Source organism: Cryptomeria japonica, chromosome 5 (genome assembly GCF_030272615.1).
Source record: "Cryptomeria japonica chromosome 5, Sugi_1.0, whole genome shotgun sequence".
NCBI classification, from domain to species: Eukaryota; Viridiplantae; Streptophyta; class Pinopsida; order Cupressales; family Cupressaceae; genus Cryptomeria; species Cryptomeria japonica.
The window spans coordinates 287,280,302-287,302,115 of NC_081409.1; the positions used below are offsets into that span (position 1 = coordinate 287,280,302).

Genomic DNA, 21,814 nt, shown 5'->3' on the forward strand with positions numbered 1-21,814 from the left:
ACACTTTACTCAAGTTTTTGAATGTCCTTTTGTGATGTAGAAGCATCTAGGATGAGAGGACAAACTTGTGTCAACCAAAAAAAATTTTCTCCTAAGTTGTTTTGTTCTTCTTTGTCTTGCTAGCAGGGATGGACAATTAATCTTTGAAGAATTGAGGATGGTTCATGGCCAAGTGATTGTATCATCGTGTTAAGAGGCCAATTGGGTAGTCACATGCCAAATATGAGGAGGATCTGAATTCATTTGGTTATGTAGTTGTCAAATTTTCCTAGTGTTTGGGATGTAATGTTTCGAAATTGAGGAAGATTTGACTAAAGTAGTGAAAGTTATGCAATTGTGGGTTCTTTTTTTCCTAGTGTTTGGGATGTCATGCTTCGAATTTGAGGAAGATTTGACTAAAGTTGCGACAGTTATGCAATTTTGAGGGTTACACAAAGATGTCAGTTTGGAATGAGTTAACCGAAAGCGGCAAGGGATGTGGAAGGGTAACAATTTTAGTAAGAGACTCTTGGGGAAAAATTATACAAGTAGAAAAGGAACACCCAAATGAGCAGTACATATGGATAAAAATTGTTGGAAGTGTGCAACTTGTATGATTTAATTATATGCAATGGTTTAAAAATGTGGCCAAGTTCTGGAAATATTACATGTCACACATACAATGGTCAAAGTGTGGTGGATTATGTTATAAGCTCAAAGAAACTCATGACAAGTTTAACAGACATAGAGGTAAAGGAGTGTCCCATAAAAATGAATTCAGATCACAATCCAACACGTGAAGATCAACATACAAAATGGTACTCAACGTCAAGAGATGATGCAGCATAATGAAAAGAAAGAGGCTACTCAAGGTACAATCCTTTTGATGCATGAAAACCAAGAAACCTTTCGAACATCACTCGAAAAAAAATTGCACGAAGTGGGCACCAATGCGATGATCAATTCAAATAAGAAAACTATGGACAGCATCATGCTGACCTCTATTATTCTCAAGGCCCTCAATTCTTGCAAAAGGTCTAGGCCTAAAAGAGGCAATGACAATAGTTTTCTAGCAAACCCGTGGTACGATGAGGATTGTAAGGCAACAAAGAAAATGGCTAAAATATGGGCTAATAACAGAGAATATGTAAAGCTGGTCAGACTGAAAAAAAGAAGTTTAGATGCAAACTAGAAGAAAGGAGTTAATATCACTTGTGAGGCACAATCCAAGAGGCTTTTGGAGAGAATTGCAGCAGCAAGACATGAATAAAGAGAATAATATTACAGATCTTGAATGGTTAGAGTATGCAAAGCAACTATATGAGAGAGGGCAAGATAAAGACAGCCCTCCGATAATTAATTCAAGAGCTAAAATTTTCTCTTCGGAAAACATTAAAGGAATAAAGAAGTTGGCAATGGGTAAAGCTCGAGACATAGATGGTTTACAAGCAGAACACTTAAAATGGGGTTTGGAGGCTCTCACACCTCATATTAAAAAAATATGCAATGAGGTCCTTCAGTATGGGTTTCCGACATTGTTCCACGACCGTTGGGGACAAGGAGAAGGGGGGACGCGGGGATGGGCTTCAGGGATGGGGGGACAAAGGAAAAAAGTTTCAGGGACGGGGGGACTTCGGCTTGGGGGGGAAAACGTGCTTCCGTGGAACACTAGTTTCTAACAAATTGGACAACTAGTGTTGCCATCCCCCTACTCAAAAGTTACATCAACGACCCTTCAAACTACCACACTATAATGATCAATCCTCTTTTTGGTAAACTTATTGGGAGCATGATAGAAAAACGGATTAGTGTTTGGGCTGAAAAGGAGGGAAAGAGGGCAAAAGGGCAAGTGGGCTTCACGCCAAAACATTCTACTATTGATCATTGCATGACACTTAGACACTTGATCAAGAAGGTCTGGGATAAATAGGGAGAGGAGGTATTTTGCTTCTTTGTTGACTTCAAGAAAGCTTTTGATAAAGTACCTAGGAGCAAATTGTGGAGTAGGATGGAAGAACTGGAAATTCCAAAACAGTATAGAGTTGTTGTTCATAGGCTGCATGAACAAGTTTGGGCCAAAATTCGAACCAAACAGGGATTTTCATAATATTTTGGAAGTGACATCGAGGTCAAGTAGGGATGCCCATTATCCCCTACTTTATTTGGGATAAACATTGACAAATTAGAGAAGTGGATCGATAAGTTTGATGGTGGAGGGGTTTACTTGACCAATTATGTTATAAAGATGCTTTTATATGCTAATGATCTTATTTTAATGGCAAAAACAGCACAAGATTTGAAGGAACACTTAAAAGCTCTAGAGCTCTTTTGTCATCAGGTGGAGATGTAGGTGAACACTACCAAAACTAAGGTCATGATCTTTACCTGGAAGAGAAAGAAGGTTCATAGGGAATTTGTTTTTGAAGGCCGCCCCTCATAGGTGGTCAACGAATATAAGTATCTTGGCCTTGATTTCCATAACAAACTCAACTGGGAAACATGTAGAGCAAAAAGGATACAAGGGCGATCGAAAGCTTTATCCTCATTGCAAAATAGATGCAGAAGAGACAAGCTATGGGATTGGAAGACAAAGAAAATTGTTTTGGGGCTTTTAGTTGTTCCAGTGGTACTATATGGATGTGAAGCTTGTGGTAGCAAAACCTCAACAAAAAAGTGGAGATAGATAGAGAGATTACAAAAACATTTAATCACACATAGCCTCAAGATTAAATTTGTTGTTCCTTATGCGATTGTCCTAGCTGAGGCCAGGGCTTTCCTCATTGAAGCATCAACTATGTTTCAGTTGTTAAGCTATCTAAGAAGATTAGATAACATGGAGACTCTTCGCCGGCCAAAAATGGCAGCTAGTGATAGAAGAAAGAGCACATGATGAAACAAAACGTCAAATGGATGAGCAAGTGGGGTATTGGCATAAGTGAATGTCCAAATAACAATGGGGAAATAAAAAAGTATGTGCAAGGAAAGTTCAAAGAAAGCATGTAGAAAGGGCCACTTGGGAGGAAAAAGGAATACTATTTCAAACATTTTAGCCCTACATATGACCATACACAAAAGATCTACATAGGAATGGAAATAAAATGGAAAGCAAAAATGCTAATCGCTCAGATAGGAACAAGTTCACACCAACTTAGATGTGAGACCGGAAGATGGATGATACCTAAAGAGGAGTGGGTAGATAGAAGGTGTAGATATTGCACTCAATAAGCGATTGAGACAGAATGGCATTACATATTGGAATGTTCATCTTACAAGGACATCCAGATCAATTAAATTGAGACATTAAAAGGGAACACCTTGGGTGATTTGTTTGAAGAAGAGAAGATAATAAGGGTTGCAAATTTTTTGGTTAAGATACATAGTAGAAGATCCAAAACGCATAAAGAAAAGGAAATATAGGTGTTGTGTTTTGGATATACAGGTTTTCTTCGCTGACTATCTGTGGGTCCCATAGGCTGCTTGGCCTCGTGGACATAATTAAAAACATTCATTCATTCATTTCTAGCGTCTAGGATATCATGTTTCAGTTTTGAAAAAGACTTGCACAAAAATGCAAAAGTTATGCTATTTGTAATATCCCACTAATTTTTTTTTGTTTTTTCAGGCCAATAGCAATTCATCCACAACAATTAACCCGTTAAGGTTAGAGTAATAAGCAAAACAACTGAAAGGGAACCCTTCCACCTTTTGTTCACCGAGAGCCCAGACTGGGAGGGTGAGAGCATACGGTGTTCCGGGGATCGTCAGCATCAATAAACAAACTGAAAATTACAATTGCATGGGCGGCAAGCCATCCCCTTCTGCTTATCCAGCAGGATAGAAACTAAACTTCTTGGCGGTGAACCAACCAAGGGAAAGATTACAAGAAACAGAAGTTCAATCACTCTACCGTGTATTTCAGCGGGAGGACATTACATTAACAATCAATCTACCGCATATTTCAGCGGAAGGACCAAAAACATTGAACTTATCACTCGACCACTTATTCAGCGGGAGGACTGAAAATTACAAATTATTGCATATCAGGCGGCAAGCCAGCGTCTTCCACTTATTCAACGGGATGAGAATTACAAAGAGAGAACTGGTTAGTAGTACTACTACCTAACCTTACTATAATAGAAATGATAGAAGGAGAGTAATGCAGATTTCTATAGTAAAGATATAAATTTCTGTTACAACCAAATCTGCAGGCTGGAAACACAGACCAGCAGCCCAGATAAATGCCAAAATATTCATATCTACCTCATTTTACATCCGATTTAGCTCAAACCAGTCCCAAACCCACCGTACAACATATGCAATGCTAACCAATCAAAACAACACCCCAAAAAGACCCTTATTTATTTTGCACGCATCCCAATGCAAGGCAGAAAACCCATGCCTAGACTAGGAATTTTGATTTTGCATAATTAATTCAAAACTCAAACAAACGTGCTAAAAACTTACAAACTTATCCGCCAGTGCTGGGAAGGAAGATAGGATTGATACCCATAACTGTCAAACGCTCCAGCAAAGAGATGTGAGCAAAAATATGCTTCAGCCACAGGCAAAACCAGCAAGTACAGAATCGTTGCAACACCAAGATGTCAATGGAAAAGCTCTGAAAACGGTAGAGGAATACAAGGCACAGCTAGGTACTGTATTTCAAGTACGAAACCGGGTAGCACTAGGGAGACGCACTCCGAAGCCTCAAGTTCTGTCACCAATCCGGCAGCATAACATTACAGATTTTTAAGACAATCCAAATGGGAACCCAAGCCTCATATTTATAACTTCATTCATCAAATTCAAATGACATCCCTCCAAATTCCACGCTTGCATTTGAATTTCATTTCCACTTACATGTGGACCCAAGTGTAGCGCCCATTCTCCTAAGTCAAAACTCACGCCCAAGAAGGGGGAGGACCCACGTTAGACACTTAGGCACATAATGGCGATGCAAAGTGAAATAATATCCTTCTAAAAATATTTCTCATTCCATAAAACAACTGAATTTCGCCAAACTTAAGATTAAATAGGCATTAATCCCAAATTAATAAACCAGTAGCCAATAAATAGATTAATTAAATATTAACCTTAGGATAAGGAAATAATATTTAATTATGTTGCAATTGTCTCCCGCACTGATTATTATCACCACCAGGATGAAATTGAGCCCGGACGACCATAGACTGCTGCAGAATTCAAAACCCTGTCTACTGCCAAAAATAGAATTGTGCCACACAGCCACTTACTAAAAATAGTAAGTCAAGAATTAATGCTCAGAAAAATATGATCATCGCGTCCAGAGTCAAAGCAAGGAGGACTCAATAGGACAGTGGCACCAGAATAGTCATTCCCTGACTTACTAAAAATAGTAAGTCCTCGTTTCATCGATGCTAGACCCTGATTACTCATTCCACCTAGCCTACGGGTCTCAGGAATAGGCTAATGGACCACTAAAAGAGCATCAATGAGAAGGGGACATTACACTATTGCATGTCATGTCCCCTCCTGGATCGTCATATATATATGGAGAGAAAGAGAGGGACCCTAAATGAAGAAATTATTATAATTAATTAATATGATAATTACCAATGAATGATTATTTAAAACTTGTCATTGATGTCAAAGTAATTGCTATGTTTGCTTGTACAGTCCCCATATATATAATATATATATAAGATTCAGCATACAGAAGACTGTAGTATATACAGGTCACAACATAAAGACGACTCAGAAATATATATTATTATATACAGTATGTGTACGCACACAGATATACAGCTCACGATTATATATGACAATATGCAACAGTTCAGTTGTACAATACCCAGTCTGATCATACAGAGACAGTATAATCTATACTGAAATATATATATATATATATAGACAACAATTCTGATATAGGTCCAGTCTGATCATATCCAAACAAAATACTTTATATTGTAATGTATATAGACAGTATTATTGTCATACCTGTATAAATACATAAACAGAATATTTTATACTCCATATAGAGATAGCCATATATAATACGATGACAGTGGCAGGTCATATTTCATATGTATGCAGATTATATTCATGTCCGCAACCAGTGGCAGATCATTTAGAGATAACAAACGCAGGTATATTACGGCAAATTGTATTTTTAATACATATGGAAGTTCGACATCAAATAATGGATCGTGGTTCTATGTGGTCAAGGTTAATACGATCAAAACATAATAGATTGTCTACGTACAGTCATAAGAGTAAAATGATTGTGGTCAAAGGATAATTTCAGTGATTAAACCAACAACGGTGGTTAACAATTGTTAATATTAAATATTAACAAATCGTAGCAAGTATAAGGGTGCGACATTTACAAGTCAGACAGTCGTGACTTTATATAAGGCGGTGACTGCTTGTATGAAGAAAAGCAACTCTTAAGGGAAGTTGAAAAGTATAAAATCATTTGTGAATTGGAGGTAATGTGGGGGGGGTGGGGGGCGATTATTATTCTGGAAAAGAAAACTACAGTATATAAGTATGAGTAATGCTGCGTTAAAATTTCTCAAAAAAAAAGAAGGTAGGGAGCGGACTACGGAAAGAGGGTAAGGGTGAGCAGACTGCGAGGTAAGAATTCCTCCCAATATTAAATAATAGGTATAGTGTATGGAAGGTTATTATTACTAATATTAATAGGTGGTGTTAATTGTAAAGGTTCATTAATATTAGTTAATATTAGTTAATGAGTAATGGGTAATGGGTAAGGTTCATTGATAGGTGAAGTTAATGGTAGTCTAGTGAATATTTATACACATCTTAATGTATAATATTCACTAGTCGTTAAAAATAGGAAAAAGATATAATCTTGTTAAATGTTGTATACATAAGTTTGCATATTAAGAAGGATTATGAATACAAGGTATTTTAAGAAATATAATGCATATGTAAAAGATGCAAAAAATCATATTGATATATATATTAATTAAAGAATACATTAAGAATTCATGTTAACACAAAGGATAGTTTATGAACTGAAAATGTTATGCAAATATATGGCTTGGTTGACTAAAACTCAACCAAGAAGAGAAGGATCTGGTCAATCCCCTTTGAGGACTTGGATGATGAAGGCATCACCCAAGACAAGGAAAAGGCAAGGGTCTTCCTTGGCTGGCTTGGGTATAAGAGGTTATACCCAAGACAGGACTCAAAGGTCGGGCCGATCCCCTCTGAGGACTTGGATGATGAAGGCATCACCCAAGGCAAGGAATAGACAAGGGTCTTCCTTGGATGGCTTGGGTGTAAGAGGTTACACCCAAGACAAGATTCGAATTCATCTTCGATTTCCTGGAGGGCTTGGGACCAAGGGGTTCCAAGAAGGTGAGCCTCACAGCCACCTAAGGACATACTTACGTATGGCATTGTATCCTTTTTTAGATGAAAATTATGATTATGTTAATTGAGCATTGAAGTTAGATTGCAATTTAAATTACTTATATATATATATATATATATATATATATATATATATATATATATATATATATATATATATATATATATATATATATATATATATATATATATATATATATATATATATGTTTGTTATGTTCTAACAATCTGTTCTGCAAGTTAATGATCTCTAAATAGTAGGGACATTACATTGCATAATTTACCAATGCTTTAGGATATTTTGATGTTCATGCTCAGGATATATGTCCTTAATCCTTTAAACCTTCGCCTAAATCCTTCTTTGCCTTCAATCTCAACCAAAAATCCCCATTGCGAAATTTGTCTCTATCATGGATATATCTTATTAACCCCAAATATCACCAACATCCATATCACCCCAAACTCTCTACAATATTCTAGTCCCCTTGAATCTCTGCAATTATCTACTATTGCAAAACTTTTCATGCAATGTAGATATTATCCACATACCTCTCAAAACTCTACAACAAGTTGAATTCCTTCAAAATCATGCAACTGCAAAACTTTCTAATCATGCAAATATATCCCTATACCCCTTGAATTTTTGCAACTATTGCCAATATGCAACTTTCTGTCAAACATAGAAAAAATGACGGTTTTAACTACCTACACATAGATTCTATGGGTCAAGGAGAGTTTGACACATGTTCTAGAATGCTTGGACATGGGATACCTGCCTCTTCTCCATTATATACTATAAATAGGGGTTTTTCAAACTGACTTGAAGAAGTTATTTGGGAAAGTATTCTATGGGATTTTATGTCAATTGTGGCAAAATTAGAAGATTTGATGAGTAGAAGCTGGAGCAAACTTTCTGAGTAAATGTTACAAATTTGTAAGGCTTGAGAGCTAAGGCCATTGAAAGTCTGCAGTGACATTGTACCCTATCGTAATCACTTTTTTACTATTTAATAAATAAAATTTCAGTATTGTGTGTGTGAGTTGTGTTTTGGGCTGCATCAATGGGCAATCTAGTAAGACCCCTTAGTCATGACTGTACCATTTTGACTTATCCTTCTTTTAGTCCCCTTTTAGCCTGTTTCACTTTGGACCTTACTCGTACAAGCAAGGCATCTTGGGAGCCAACATTCATGGTCTTTCTTCTCATTTCTTTTGAAAGAAGTGTAGATGAAATTGTCCATCTTTGGCTAGACACTACCATTACTTATGGCAACAATTAGATTTTCCCAGATTTATGCGAAGAACAAATAAAATGAACTTATCCTCATCTTCTATTTTTAAAATCCATGGATGCAATCTGACTTATAATCAAATTAAAAGAATTTAAAAGATTAGCGATAGAATCACCAGCCTTCATCTTTAAAGAATATAAATGTCTTTTGATACATAACTTGCTAGACAAACTTTTAATTTTGTAAATTTCACCTATCCTCTTCAACAACTTGAATCAACAAGACACAAACGAATGGTTCCTTGTGCCTTCTTGTCAAACTTTTTCCAAAATTTATCAAACATAGGAGATGGCTTCATATCTTGTGAAACTAGCAATCACTAATCTGTTTTTTCAAGGAGATCCTCCATCTTCAGCTTCCACATCTCATAGCCAATACCATTGAGATTCTCAATATCCTGACAAGAGGTGGTGGCCATGGTATACAATCTTCTGCACAAATTTGCAAACTCGGAATGCAAAAGCTCCCATTGCAGCCAAAAAATCTTCAACACTTAGGAGAAATGTGTCCCTCTCTCAATAGAACCATTAGTTCTAATACCAAATGTTGGAAATCAATGTAAATATGTTGTAATATTAACTCTTACAAAATGATACAAATCTAAAGAAATTGATTATTTAAGATTTACCCAAATAGATTAATATGATTGAACATTCAAAATAAAGTAAACAAAATCAAGAATACTTAAGATTGACACCAGATTTACGTGCAGAAAACCTTTCAAGAAAACACTCCACGTGAGAAAGAGGATAACTATATTATTATCTTCAAGAAGATTATACATAAATACACTTCACTGTAAGGCTCTAAGCAATTCTACAGCCCCCAATTACCTACAACTCAATTCATTAAGCTACTACTGCAAGGTTCCAATTTATAGAGAATGGTGAGAGAGAAAATCACTGTGGTATCTTGAAACAAGAGGTGAAAACCACCAAAAAAACCCACACCTAGCATAATAGAGAGCTCATAAACATGGTAAAAAATAATAAATGATCACATGGCTTGCACATGGGCACCTGACCCATAGCCAATCAAATTTGATCAATCCTATGTGCTCCATAACACTCTGACGAGTTCAGTGGCTACAAAATAGGACAGCAACACATACACTTAGGCTCCAAACTCTGGAAGACATGCAAATGACATATGTCAATATGCATTAACATGCAAATATACTTATACCCCGCTCCCAAAGTAGATACCAAAATGAAATATTCCTTCAAGATAAATTGTAACCATCACTAAACATGTGTCCACCTCTATTAATGCAATTACAATATGTTATAGATGATTAAATATTAAATATTTTACCCTCTCATGTCCCCTAGGCATCCAACCCATTCCAAGGATCATGTAGACATATGAAAAATTACTTAAGATTGCAAGGTTAATGTCACCCTATCCTAACATATTTTGAGTGAACAACATCCTTGTGGAGGATTTATAGCTGCTGTGCAGCCTCTTTTTGACAGTTTTCAAACAAAGGAATAGCCTCTAATAACTCAAGTGTTTGTCATAGATGTCTCCAAATAGACTGTGATGTCCCCATCAAATTCAAAACAAAGTAAACACATATGAAAGCCAACAAAGAAAAAGGTTGATTATACCTAGACATACAGCAATTTACCTAGGGCAACGAATATGTTAAGAAGGGAGCAGTGGTTAATATTTTTATTTATGACATCGATTACAAGGATGGGAAACAAAGCAGTGGTTATAGCTAATATATATAGAGCAGTAGGCTAACAACATAACATGGTCGACTCCTTACGGTTAAAGGGCAGCACTCTAGCAAGAAATCGCTCATTGTTAACATTAGGACAGTTTTAAGTTAATAAACATCAATAGCCGACCCATAAACCAAACGATGAAATTATGAAGGGTGGCGTCTCTAAGAGATTTGATGATATAAATATGAAGGGTTGTACTTGGAAAGGAGTGTGAAGAATTGATATTTTATTATTACCTTATATTCAGATAGGCTCAATTGAGCAGAGCAGATAGAAATATAGAAGCATACAAATTTAATGTAGAAATCAGGAAGAGTTTCACATCAGACTGCACACTTATAGAGATTTCCATCAGACAAAGCAGATAGTTGTAAAGCCTACAATGGGCGAAATTATACAAGTTAATGCATGATCTTAAAGACATAAATCAGGAACAGCAGTATCCTTTATAGGCAGATCTATAATCAAGTTTACGTATGGTTTCAAAGATATCACTCAGGAGCAGCGAGCAGATCTTGATACAGATCACCATTACTTTCTTGTACATATAAATCAGATACTACCTCAGAAGTTCAAGAAGAGATATTCAGATGTAGCTATCTAATAATTCCATTCCTTATTACATGGTGGTTGATATTGAGATCAACACTATCTTTATCAGATCGATACTAATTAACGTCAGTCATTATCCAGATTAGCAAAAGATAAACAATCTCCTGCATATTCAGATTTACCTCTGTTTCATCAGACTTTATTTTGCATAAGCCTCAGGAATTTAAAGTCAATCTTGGATGACCAAAGGCAACCTCCATTATATTGTAGTTATAGCATCATCAAGAATCATATCAGAATATTGTTTGACAATATACTTTTGCATATACTTCAAGAAAAAATCAGAAACCGTAATTTGAATGAACAAGTAAATGTGAGATTATAAATCTGATTGAATTATCAATTCAATATCAGGAAGAAGATTATGTTATCACTGATTGAATTCCGGTTAAGATGGTTTTGTCTCCTAATCAACGTAGTTTAAGTCATAAGTATGTTGAGATGGATTAATTATGGTTAAAACGGGCCTAAACCTAGTAGGGGACATTACAGTTCTGCACTTACTATATCTTAATTTGGATATTTTCTTGTTCATATGATAATTCTGGTATTTTCATAAGATTCCACATTAAATTATTGATAATGATAAATAATTAAATTATATTGCATTCAAAAAGATTCTGAAGGTTACCATTCAAAAGGTGTACAAAAGTATATTCAATAAAATATTATAACTGAAAACATTTTTTTCAAATTTAGGCAACTGTTAACAATCACCAGTGTTCTACTGGCATGAGTCCAATGTATCACTTACCCACGATTGGTGATTACAAGATTATTATCTTGAGTCAGTGCAAGATGCCAAGGAAATTTAAGAGCATTTAATTGCATCTCTTCAGAACCATCATCATCTATCTTTTTAAAATGCAATCTCTGCATCAACCTGTTTATGAATCTCCATATAGTGTTTCCTTGACTAATATCAGATGAGGGATACAGAGTTTGTACTGTCCTTTTCTCCATATCTGCCATCCTAATTGCATGATTCTGAGGAAATCAAAGGAAAAGGACTAGGATAAGTAATTTTGAACAAAAAGATTAAACCCTATAAGCAATATCAAAACTATAACTTCATCCAAATAACAAAGCTGATATGGTTGAAGTAATTAATAAATTATTTATCTACCACAAAAAAGATTATAATATAATTTCACAATGTCCATGTTGACATGCACCAAATGTAGCATCCACACATAAACAATTTAGACAACATTTTAGTAACATATGTCCAAAGCCTCATTCTTTCCTAAGTTTGTTGAGGATTTACCAGTGTTCCATGGATGGTGGGGATGCGGGGACGCGGGGACGGGCTTCAGGGACGAGGGGACAAAGGGAAAAAGTTTCGGGGACGGGTTTCGGGGACGGGGGGACTTGGGCCTGGGAGGGGGAAACGCGTTTCCATGGAACACTGGGATTTACCTGTCTGAATTATTTGTATGCAAAGGTATACTCGTAATATTTGTAATCATGACAAATAATTTATAATCATAGTTGAAAATAAATAAAGTGGGGGAGGGAGAGGGGGGCGGGGTGTCAGGCATGGTGGCATGTGCGCTTTGTACCCCCAGTTATTTTTGTTAAACTTGACAGTATGGACAGTATAATAGTAAGTTAGGGTGATAAGTAGTCATTACTGTGACCAGTTTTTTGGTTGACACTGGTTTAAATCTGTACTATAAAATATTGTAATTTAAGTGATAGTCTATTTTCTATGAATGGGGTCGATTGCTACTGCTTGCTTGGAATGGTTGTACTCCTGTTCTAGGGGACAGTTCTTAGATCTATATCATAAGATGAATATGATATTGCTCATGATTTTAGAGTTATCATGGTTTGAAGACAGACTCCTAAGGGATACTTGGGTCAAAATATAGCACTTTCTCTGAATTCTGATAATGGGTGTTATTCTTTCTTTTCTGCTTGGCACCTTGGCAATTATTTGCATGTCCCAAGCCAAGTTAGACCACAAATGGGGGACCTCATCCGCAGCATTAACACTCAGCATTAATGCAATGGTCTAACCTTATGACCTCAACAGCCCAGTAGAGGCTAAAATCCCATGAGCTCAGCAGCCCAGTGAGGGTTTGAATATAGAAGAGTGAACAATTCAAACCCACAAGTTTAAAGCCCATCAAGGGCTCAAAGTCCACGAGCACGACAGCTAAGTTGAGGTTTGAACCTTGGTGGCAAAGACAACAATGCCATGATTTAACAATTACATTGTGCCATGAATGGCAATAAGGAGCGCTTTTCTTAATAATGTAATGAAATACTATATTTTTTAATGGATTAGATGAATACCATCATTACCCATAACCAAGATTTTCAGAGCTCGTTTTTGTGGCTTCTAGATGCCTAACCTAGATATACTACTAAAAAAATAATAATATAATACTTATAATATTTAAATGAGTGTCTAAAGCATGTTTTCAAATTCAAAGGTCATGAATTCCTCCATAAGGTCACTGTGGTTTTAGGCGACTCTCTTTTGAATGCAGTGTACAAATACAAGATGTAATATCCCAGTAATTTTTTTTTTTTGTTTTTTAACAGTAAGAGTTACAAGTAAACACAACAACCCATTAAGGTTAGAGAAATCATCCAAACTGCTAAAAGGGAACCCTTCCACCTGTTGTTCACCGAAAGCCCAAGCTGGGAGGGTGAGAGCATACGATGTTCTGAGGATCGTTAGCACCATAAAACAAACTGAAAATTACAATGACTGGGCAGCAAGCTAGCCCCTTTTGCTTATCCAGCAGGATAGAAACTAAACTCTTGGCGGTAAACCATCCAGGGAAAACATGACAAGAACTGAAACTCAATCACTCTACCGCGTATTTCAGCAGGAGGACATTACATTAAGCTATCACTCTACCGCATATTTCAGCGGGAGGACCATTGTATTGAACTTATCACTCAACCACTTATTCAGTGGGAGGACTGAGTACAAAAACTGAATTACAAAACTTAGAAGGCGGCAAGCCAGCCTCTTCCACTTATGCAGTGGGGTTTACAATTAAGAGCAGCAAGAAGGGATGATCAGTACTACTAAAACAACCTTACAAAATAGAGATGAGATGAGAAGAGTAATTGCAGATTTCTATAGCAGGAATATAATTTTCTGTTACAACTAATCTGCAGGCTAAAAGTACAATTCAACAGCCTATGGAAACACCAAAATGCTCATAACTCCCTCATTTTTCACCCGAATCAATTCAAATCAATCCCAATCCCACAATATAACACTAACAACAGCATCCAATCCAAACTACAACCCAAACAACCCACTATTCATTTGGCACATCCCAATGCAAGTGCAAAAACCCACACTATACCTGGGAAGTTTGATTTTATCTAGTAAATTCATTGCTCATTTGAAACTGCTAAAAACTCACACATTGTATCGCCATGGCTAGGAAGGAAGGATGAGCCGGTACCCAGAATGATGGAGTCGCCTGGTTAAGAGGTGTGAACAAAATATACTTTCAACAATCCCGCGACCAACAACCAGAAACAGTCAAATCCAGCATAGAACACTCCATAATCTGCAACTCATTCACCAATCAGCAATGGGAATACAAGGACACAGCTAGGTACTATCTTGCAAGTACAAAACTGAGACTTAGCTAGGAAGCCAACTTCGAAGCTCAGATTTTCAGTAGCCAAACCGACAGCATAACGATGCAATTTTCAAAGATGATGCAAATGGGAGCCCAAGTCTCATATTTATAACTTCACTCCTCAAATCCAAATGCAATTCCTCCAAATTCAACGCCTTGCATTTGCATTTCATTCCACTACATGTGGACCCCCAAAAGTGGCGCTATTTCCCATAAGTCAAATACCACGCCCAAGGCATGGACCCACGATATACTTTGGCCAATATTTAGAGATAAGTCACAAAATAATATTTCTTTCCAATAATTCGACATCTCCGTAATACACATGAAGCTCGCCAAATACTTAGGAAAAATATGGACATTAATCCCAAATATAATAAATCAGTAGCAAAATCAGATTAGTTAAATATTAAACCTTAGGATAAGGAAAATAATATTTAATTATGTCGCCAATGACTCCCGTACTGATTATTATCACAACCAAGATGAAATTGAGCCCGGACGACCACAGAACTGTTGCAGAATCAGAACCTTGTCTACTACCAAAAATAGAATTGTCCCACACATCCACTTACTAAAAATAGTAAGTCAAGAACTAATGCTCAGAAAAGCATGATCATCGCATCCAGAGGCAAAACATGGAGAGCTCAGTAGGGCAGTAACACCAGAATGGCCATTCCCTGACTTACTAAAAATAGTAAGTCCTCGTTTCATCAATGCTGGACCCTCATTCTTCATTCCACCTAGCCTACGGGTCTCAAGAATAGGCTAATGGACCACTGGAAGGTCATCAATGAGAAGGGGACATTACACAAGACAAACGCAGACACTGCTTCTCTGTTCTTGGCCTCGTGTCTTGAACTGTGCTCTAAGGAAGAGGCCTTTTGGATTGTTTCTCAATGTGTACGGGAGGAGTGGTGTTGGGGATTGGCATCATTCATAGCAATAGCTAGACCAGGTGAAGGCTTTGTGGCAATGGAGGGAGATTGGTTGCATGTTGGAGAAGTTAATCCCCCTCTCAAATCTTTCTTCATTTGGGGTACAAGGAGATTTGTCATAACCCCTCTTTGGACATTAGATTATTATGATTAAATAAATACGATAATTAAAACATTTATTAATTAACATTTAATAATATTGGAAAATCGTCTCATTTATGAGACTTCACGATTTTCCTTTAATATATGATTATTAATATTTATTATTTGTTATGATTATTATTTATTATTATTGTTTTATTTTAATGTAACGTTCATATTTCAATTATTAATATTATATTAACTATTAAAGAAGTTTTACAATTAAATTACATTAAATATCAATACACTTATTTAATACTGATTAACCATTCATTTATTTCTATCAGCAATCTATTATTGAATAATGAATAACCATTTATCTCTATAATAATAAATTATTAAATACCATTTACCTCCATAGTAACAAATTATTAAATAAAATATTGATTTCCAGTCAATATTAATTACTATTAAATAACTATTAAATAAACACCTAGTGGCAAACCAAATCTGACACATGTCAGATTTGTCTGCCTTTGCAAACATGTATAAAAGAAACAAGGAAAGGTATGATTAAGATATGGAGACATAATAATATTTGATTGACATTAATAAATATTTATTAATAATAATATTTAATAAGGCTATGTTAGCCATAATATTTATGAGGCTACGAACCTTAGTTATTCCTAAACAAAAAAAAACATCATTGGAAATAAGGAGGAGACACGTCCTTCCCATACAGCCCATCACATCAGCAACACATGTATTAAGAGTTCCAACGAATCATTATGAGGAGAGGGGGATTGGAGAAGACAACAAGGGGTATTAATACGATGTCTCAATTATACGATAAGAGGGAAAAAAAAAAATAGGAGAAGAAGAATCTGACAGATTACGTACACCATTGGTATCAAACAAAGACATTTCAAGGTGCAGCAATTAAATACAAGGAGAATGAACGACGAGAGTTTCAAAGACTTGTCTTCGACTATGGCAAATAAACACTTAGAAGTCTCTGGAAAGCCTCGATGTGGCATCAATATTCTCAGAACCATTTACACGTCAGATATCAGCAGCAAATACACTAGTTATCACCGACGGTTTAATTGAAGACAAATTATAATACCACTAAGTATGGCTAATAGCTAGTAAATATCAAGGATATGAGTGATATAGTTCGATATTTATATGTAGCCATGAAACATTACAAAGGATGGAATTATGTCTTGCATTACGGGAGGAGTTGGTTCGCTCACACACATAGAATCTCATGGATAGGAAACGATATGAGCAAGGAGGAAGACTTTGCCGATCATAGAATATCACAGCGGAGCAACCAGATAAACATCAATTAATAAACTTAGAATAGATATATGAGCAACCAGCAATCATTAAACATATCAATCATACAATAATGTTTATGAATCCTATCAAGACCCATCACATACACCCACGGAGGACAACCTATTAAGCATTGCATCTGATCATCATACATATGCAAAGATTCATGAATAACGACTCTATTGCAAAACTACTTATTAGTTATTGGGTTGGTAAGACTTACGAAAGAAAAGGGATGAGGAAAGACTTGAAACATCGATTAATGCATCAATTGATTTGGATTATGAATGCAGCGATTAGTTATAATCATGAAGTGGTGCGATTAGTACTACGAAAAAGAGTTGGTAATAAGACACGTCTTTTGAATGCAACTCGTCATTCCATTTACACGATATAAGAAGGCATTCGAAATCTTTCAAACAGCATCATCGATTTTGGGAAAAACTTCTTGAATCCTATCCATTTACTGGATGTGCCCTTGTGATATTGCTCTTATTCTCCATTACATAGTTTAATTGCAAGGATTACACAGTGTAAGTGTGAGGAATTGAATTAAGTGTTCCGATATTTTAAGATATCTTAAAAGGGGACATTACAAGATTTGTCATGTTGCGGCCCAAATTGGGCCTAGTGAAATCAAGAACTATTTATGCACTTTACAAGCAAGAGCTCATCGTGAGGAATTGGAGGCAAAGACGTAGAATAGGGACGGTAAGATGTGTAAATGATGTTCAATTTATATTCAATATGCAAGTTATATTCTATTATCTAATTTGGTATTATTACTTTCTTATTGTATATATCTAACTATCTTCTTGCTTGTGGCAGATGAGAGGAACATTTAATATTTTCTATGTCCTATCTCAAGAATGCCACTTACTATAAGTATATGACAAATGAGGCACGGTCAAGCAATGCCTTGATCGGTCATGACCGATCAAGACATTACTTGATTGTGCCTTTTTGTTTATACTAACAAACAGCATGTTACGTAAATGCCAATCGGTGTAGAGTATGACTGAAGATTATCGGTGTTTACCAAGCGCTAACACCCGATAGTATATCGGTGACTGTCAATGCTAACAGCCGATGGTTATCGGTGTGTTAGCCTTGACAACCGATAACCATCGGTGTAGACTAACACACCGATAACTATCAATGACTAACATAATACCACCCGATATGCATTCCGATATATATTACATGCACCCCGATATAATATGCAACCTGATCTAATATAATATGCAATCCGATAATATATAAATCGGTGTCATCATTAATTATGTTTAATCGATATTCATCTAAATACAAGATTCGTTAGATAGATGAACATGAGGAAGATACATAGTATGATTCATCAATAGTTTGTCCATATGCAAATATAGAACAGCTATCAAGGATGAAATAATTGCTTGATGGTTTTATCATAGTTATCGATATGATAAATGATTGAATGAGAGACTTCATTTATCTCTCATTCAATCATTTATCTTACCGAAGCTATTATGCATTAACAGTCCCTCTTAGCTAGGTAAGATGAAGGTAGACAATATATTCAAGCATCATAATTTAATTGATAGTGATCATTTTAGTCATCCATGGGAATCATACCACCTAATCATTTGGTATGAAGTATCACCTAAACACGTGATACTGGAGTTCATTATATCAATCTTGCAATTGACAGGATATCACCTAAGCATGTGATATCAGTATTGCCTACATGCAATACTTAAGGATAATCATTTGAGAAAGATTAATTTCTCACCTTATCCTAGTTGTGATAAGTGCACTAACACTTTTATACAAATGTTTTATCACAACACAATCATGGCACATACATGACATACCAGAGATCCAATCATGATAATTGGTTTGGACACTATAAGATCATCACCTTATAATGTCCCCATACAAGCGTTCACTATCTTGAGAGATCGTCACCTCTTAGATGTGAACCCAAGGGATAGAATCCAAAAATTTGTCCTAACATGACAAAGAGGTTTACACATTAAACATCTTATGGGTATTCAAATATAGATTACAAAGCAATTTACCTTTCTGTCATACCTAAACCTTTTCTGAAGTGATCAACCTTCACTCTGGAAAGGGGTTTGGTCAGAATGTCTGCAATTTGATCTCCTGTACAAACATATTCCAGTTGGATTGCATTCCTATCTACCATATCTCGCACATAGTGGTATGGAATCTCAATATGTCTGGATCTGTCATGAAACACTGGGTTTACTGCAAGTTTTATGCAACTCTGATTGTCACAGTGTATAACAGTGGGTTTCATAGGTTCTCCAAACAATCCTACAAGCAACTTCCTGAGCCATACTGCCTCTCGGGCAGCCATAGAAGCTGCAATGTATTCTGCCTCGGTGGAACTTTGAGCTACAAAAGACTACTTCCTGCTGATCCAGGATATCATAGCTGAACCTAGACTGAAGCAACACCCTGAAGTGCTTTTCCTGTCTGTTACACTTCCAGCCCAATCTGAATCTGTAAATCCATGTAAGTCTATCTCAACCCTCTTGTATTTGAGACCAAGGTTTAGAGTACCTTGTAGGTACCTCATAATGTGCTTCACTGCAACTAGGTGTATCTCCTTTGGTTCACACATAAACTGACTTAGAGCATTGACTGCATAACAGATATCTGGTCTTGTATTTACCAGATACATCAGGGACCCAATCATCTGTCTGTATTGAGTAGAATCAGTGGGTTGTGACTCTGTTGCTGCTTCTTTAAGTTTATGTAAGTTGGTTTCCATAGGAGAGGTCATGGGTCTACAATTTAGCATTCCGAATCTCTTCAAAATATCCAAAGTGTACTTTCCATGGTTTAGTATGATGTTGTCAGAATTCTGCCATACTTCTAATCCTAGGAAGTAATGAAGGAATCCTAAGTCCTTCATATCAAATTCTTTAGATAGATCATTCTTGCATTGTTTTATAAGTTGATCACTTCCTGTGATTAATAAGTCGTCAACATATAAGATCAATATTAGCATATCATCTCTATTTCTTTTGTAGTAGAGATTAGGGTCTGCATCATTTTTGGAAAAACCTAGTCCTGAGAGATAGGTGTCTATTCTTTCATACCATGCCCTGGGAGCCTGTTTGAGCCCATAGAGAGATTTCTTGAGTCTACACACATGAGACTCTGTGTCATGAATTTCAAAGCCTTCAGGTTGCTCTAGGTAGACTTCTTCTGAGATCTCGCCATTTAGGAAAGTTGTCTTAACGTCCATTTGGTGTACCTTCCATCCCTTTGCTGCTGCAATGGCTAATCAGCCTAATACAGCTCTTACTGAGGTATACCTGGCAACTGATGCAAAGGTTTCTTCATAATCTATTCCTTCCCTTTGTGAGAAGCCTCTAGCTACAAATCTGGCCTTGTGTTTTTCAATATTGCCATCTGCAACATGTTTGATTTTGAACAACCATTTAGATGAAACCACAGATTTCTTGGTTGGTCTAGGAACAATCTCCCAAACATCGTTCTTCATAATGGATTGATACTCTTCAGACATGGCATCCTTCCATACTTGATGTTGAAGTGCATCTCATACATTGCTTGGTTCAGCTTTAGAGAGGTCATTCATAAGGGCAACATAGCTAGCAAATTTATTAGGCCTTTTGCTTTCTCTGAAGGTTCCTAAGGGAGCAGCAAATTTCTGAGCTTCTTCTACAGTTTTGGTGGCCCATAGTGGTCTTTTCTTGAGGTTTTCACTAGGTAGACTTAAAGTTTCACTCATAGTTTCCTCAGGATTCTCCCTCTGAAGCTCAGGAGTAGGATCTCTATCTAAGTCGGGGTTAGAAATATGGACTTCAAGATCTAGAGAGCTTTGGGCTATTTTGAAGGCTAAGTTTTCCTCAAAGATCACATCCCTACTTAGTTCAATGATCTTTTGGCCGGGTATATATATTCTGTAGGCTTTGGAGGTTTCACTATATCCTACAAAGATTCCTCTCTTTCCAGAGGATTCTAATTTTAATCTTTTCTCCTTAGGTACATGAATATACATTGGACATCCAAAAATCTTAAGGTGGCTTATATCTGGTTTTGATTTTGTAAAGACTTCTTCAGGGGTCTTGTCTTCAAGATGAGAGTGAGGGCATCTGTTTTGAATGTATACTGCAGTGTTGGTTGCTTCTGCCCAAAGATTGATATTTAGATTCTGATCAAGAATCATAGCTTTGGCAGCTTCAACAATTGTCCTATTTTTCCTTTCTGCTATCCCATTTTGTTGAGGGTTGTAAGGTATTGTTAACTCCCTCTTAATCCCTGAATTTTTACAAAACTCTTTAAATAATTCTGATGTGTATTCCCCCCCATTATCAGTTCTAAGGGTTTTAATTTTGTTTCCTGAGTAGTTTTCTGTTAATGATTTGAATTCTTTAAACCTATTAAGGATCTCTTATGATTCTTTGCATTTCAGAAAGTAGATCCAGGTTTTCCTAGAGTAGTCATCGACAAATATCACATAATACAAAAATCCCCCCAATGAATTTACAAACATAGGTCCACATACATCAGAATGAATTAATTCTAAGACTTTACTTGTTTTCCTAGTACTACTCTGAAAAGCACCCTTAGTATTTTTGCCTAGGGCACATCCTGTGCATGCCCCTGAATGATATTGTTTTAGCTTAGGTAGACCTGTGACAAGGTCTCCCATTGATGATAATGCTCAAAAATTTAGGTGGCCTAGTCTTCTATGCCAGATTTCATTGGCATCTGTAGTTTCATGAATTAGGGCTAAATTGGGCTCTGTGCATAGCTCATATAGGTAGCCTTGTCTTTGACCAATTGTACTAGCTTTCTTG

General features: G+C 36.3%; 1 protein-coding gene across 5 annotated transcripts in view; it reads right to left on the reverse strand.

Annotated features, from left to right (window-relative positions):
- Positions 1-21,814, reverse strand: part of LOC131045794 (uncharacterized) — a 266,420-nt gene that overhangs the window by 53,082 nt on the left and 191,524 nt on the right. For all 5 annotated transcript variants that reach the window (XM_059221422.1, XM_057979440.2, XM_057979441.2 and 2 more), the window contains one exon: positions 11,751-11,983. In XM_059221422.1, coding sequence (XP_059077405.1) covers positions 11,751-11,983 — 233 coding nt within the window. The remainder of the gene's footprint in view (positions 1-11,750; positions 11,984-21,814) is intronic.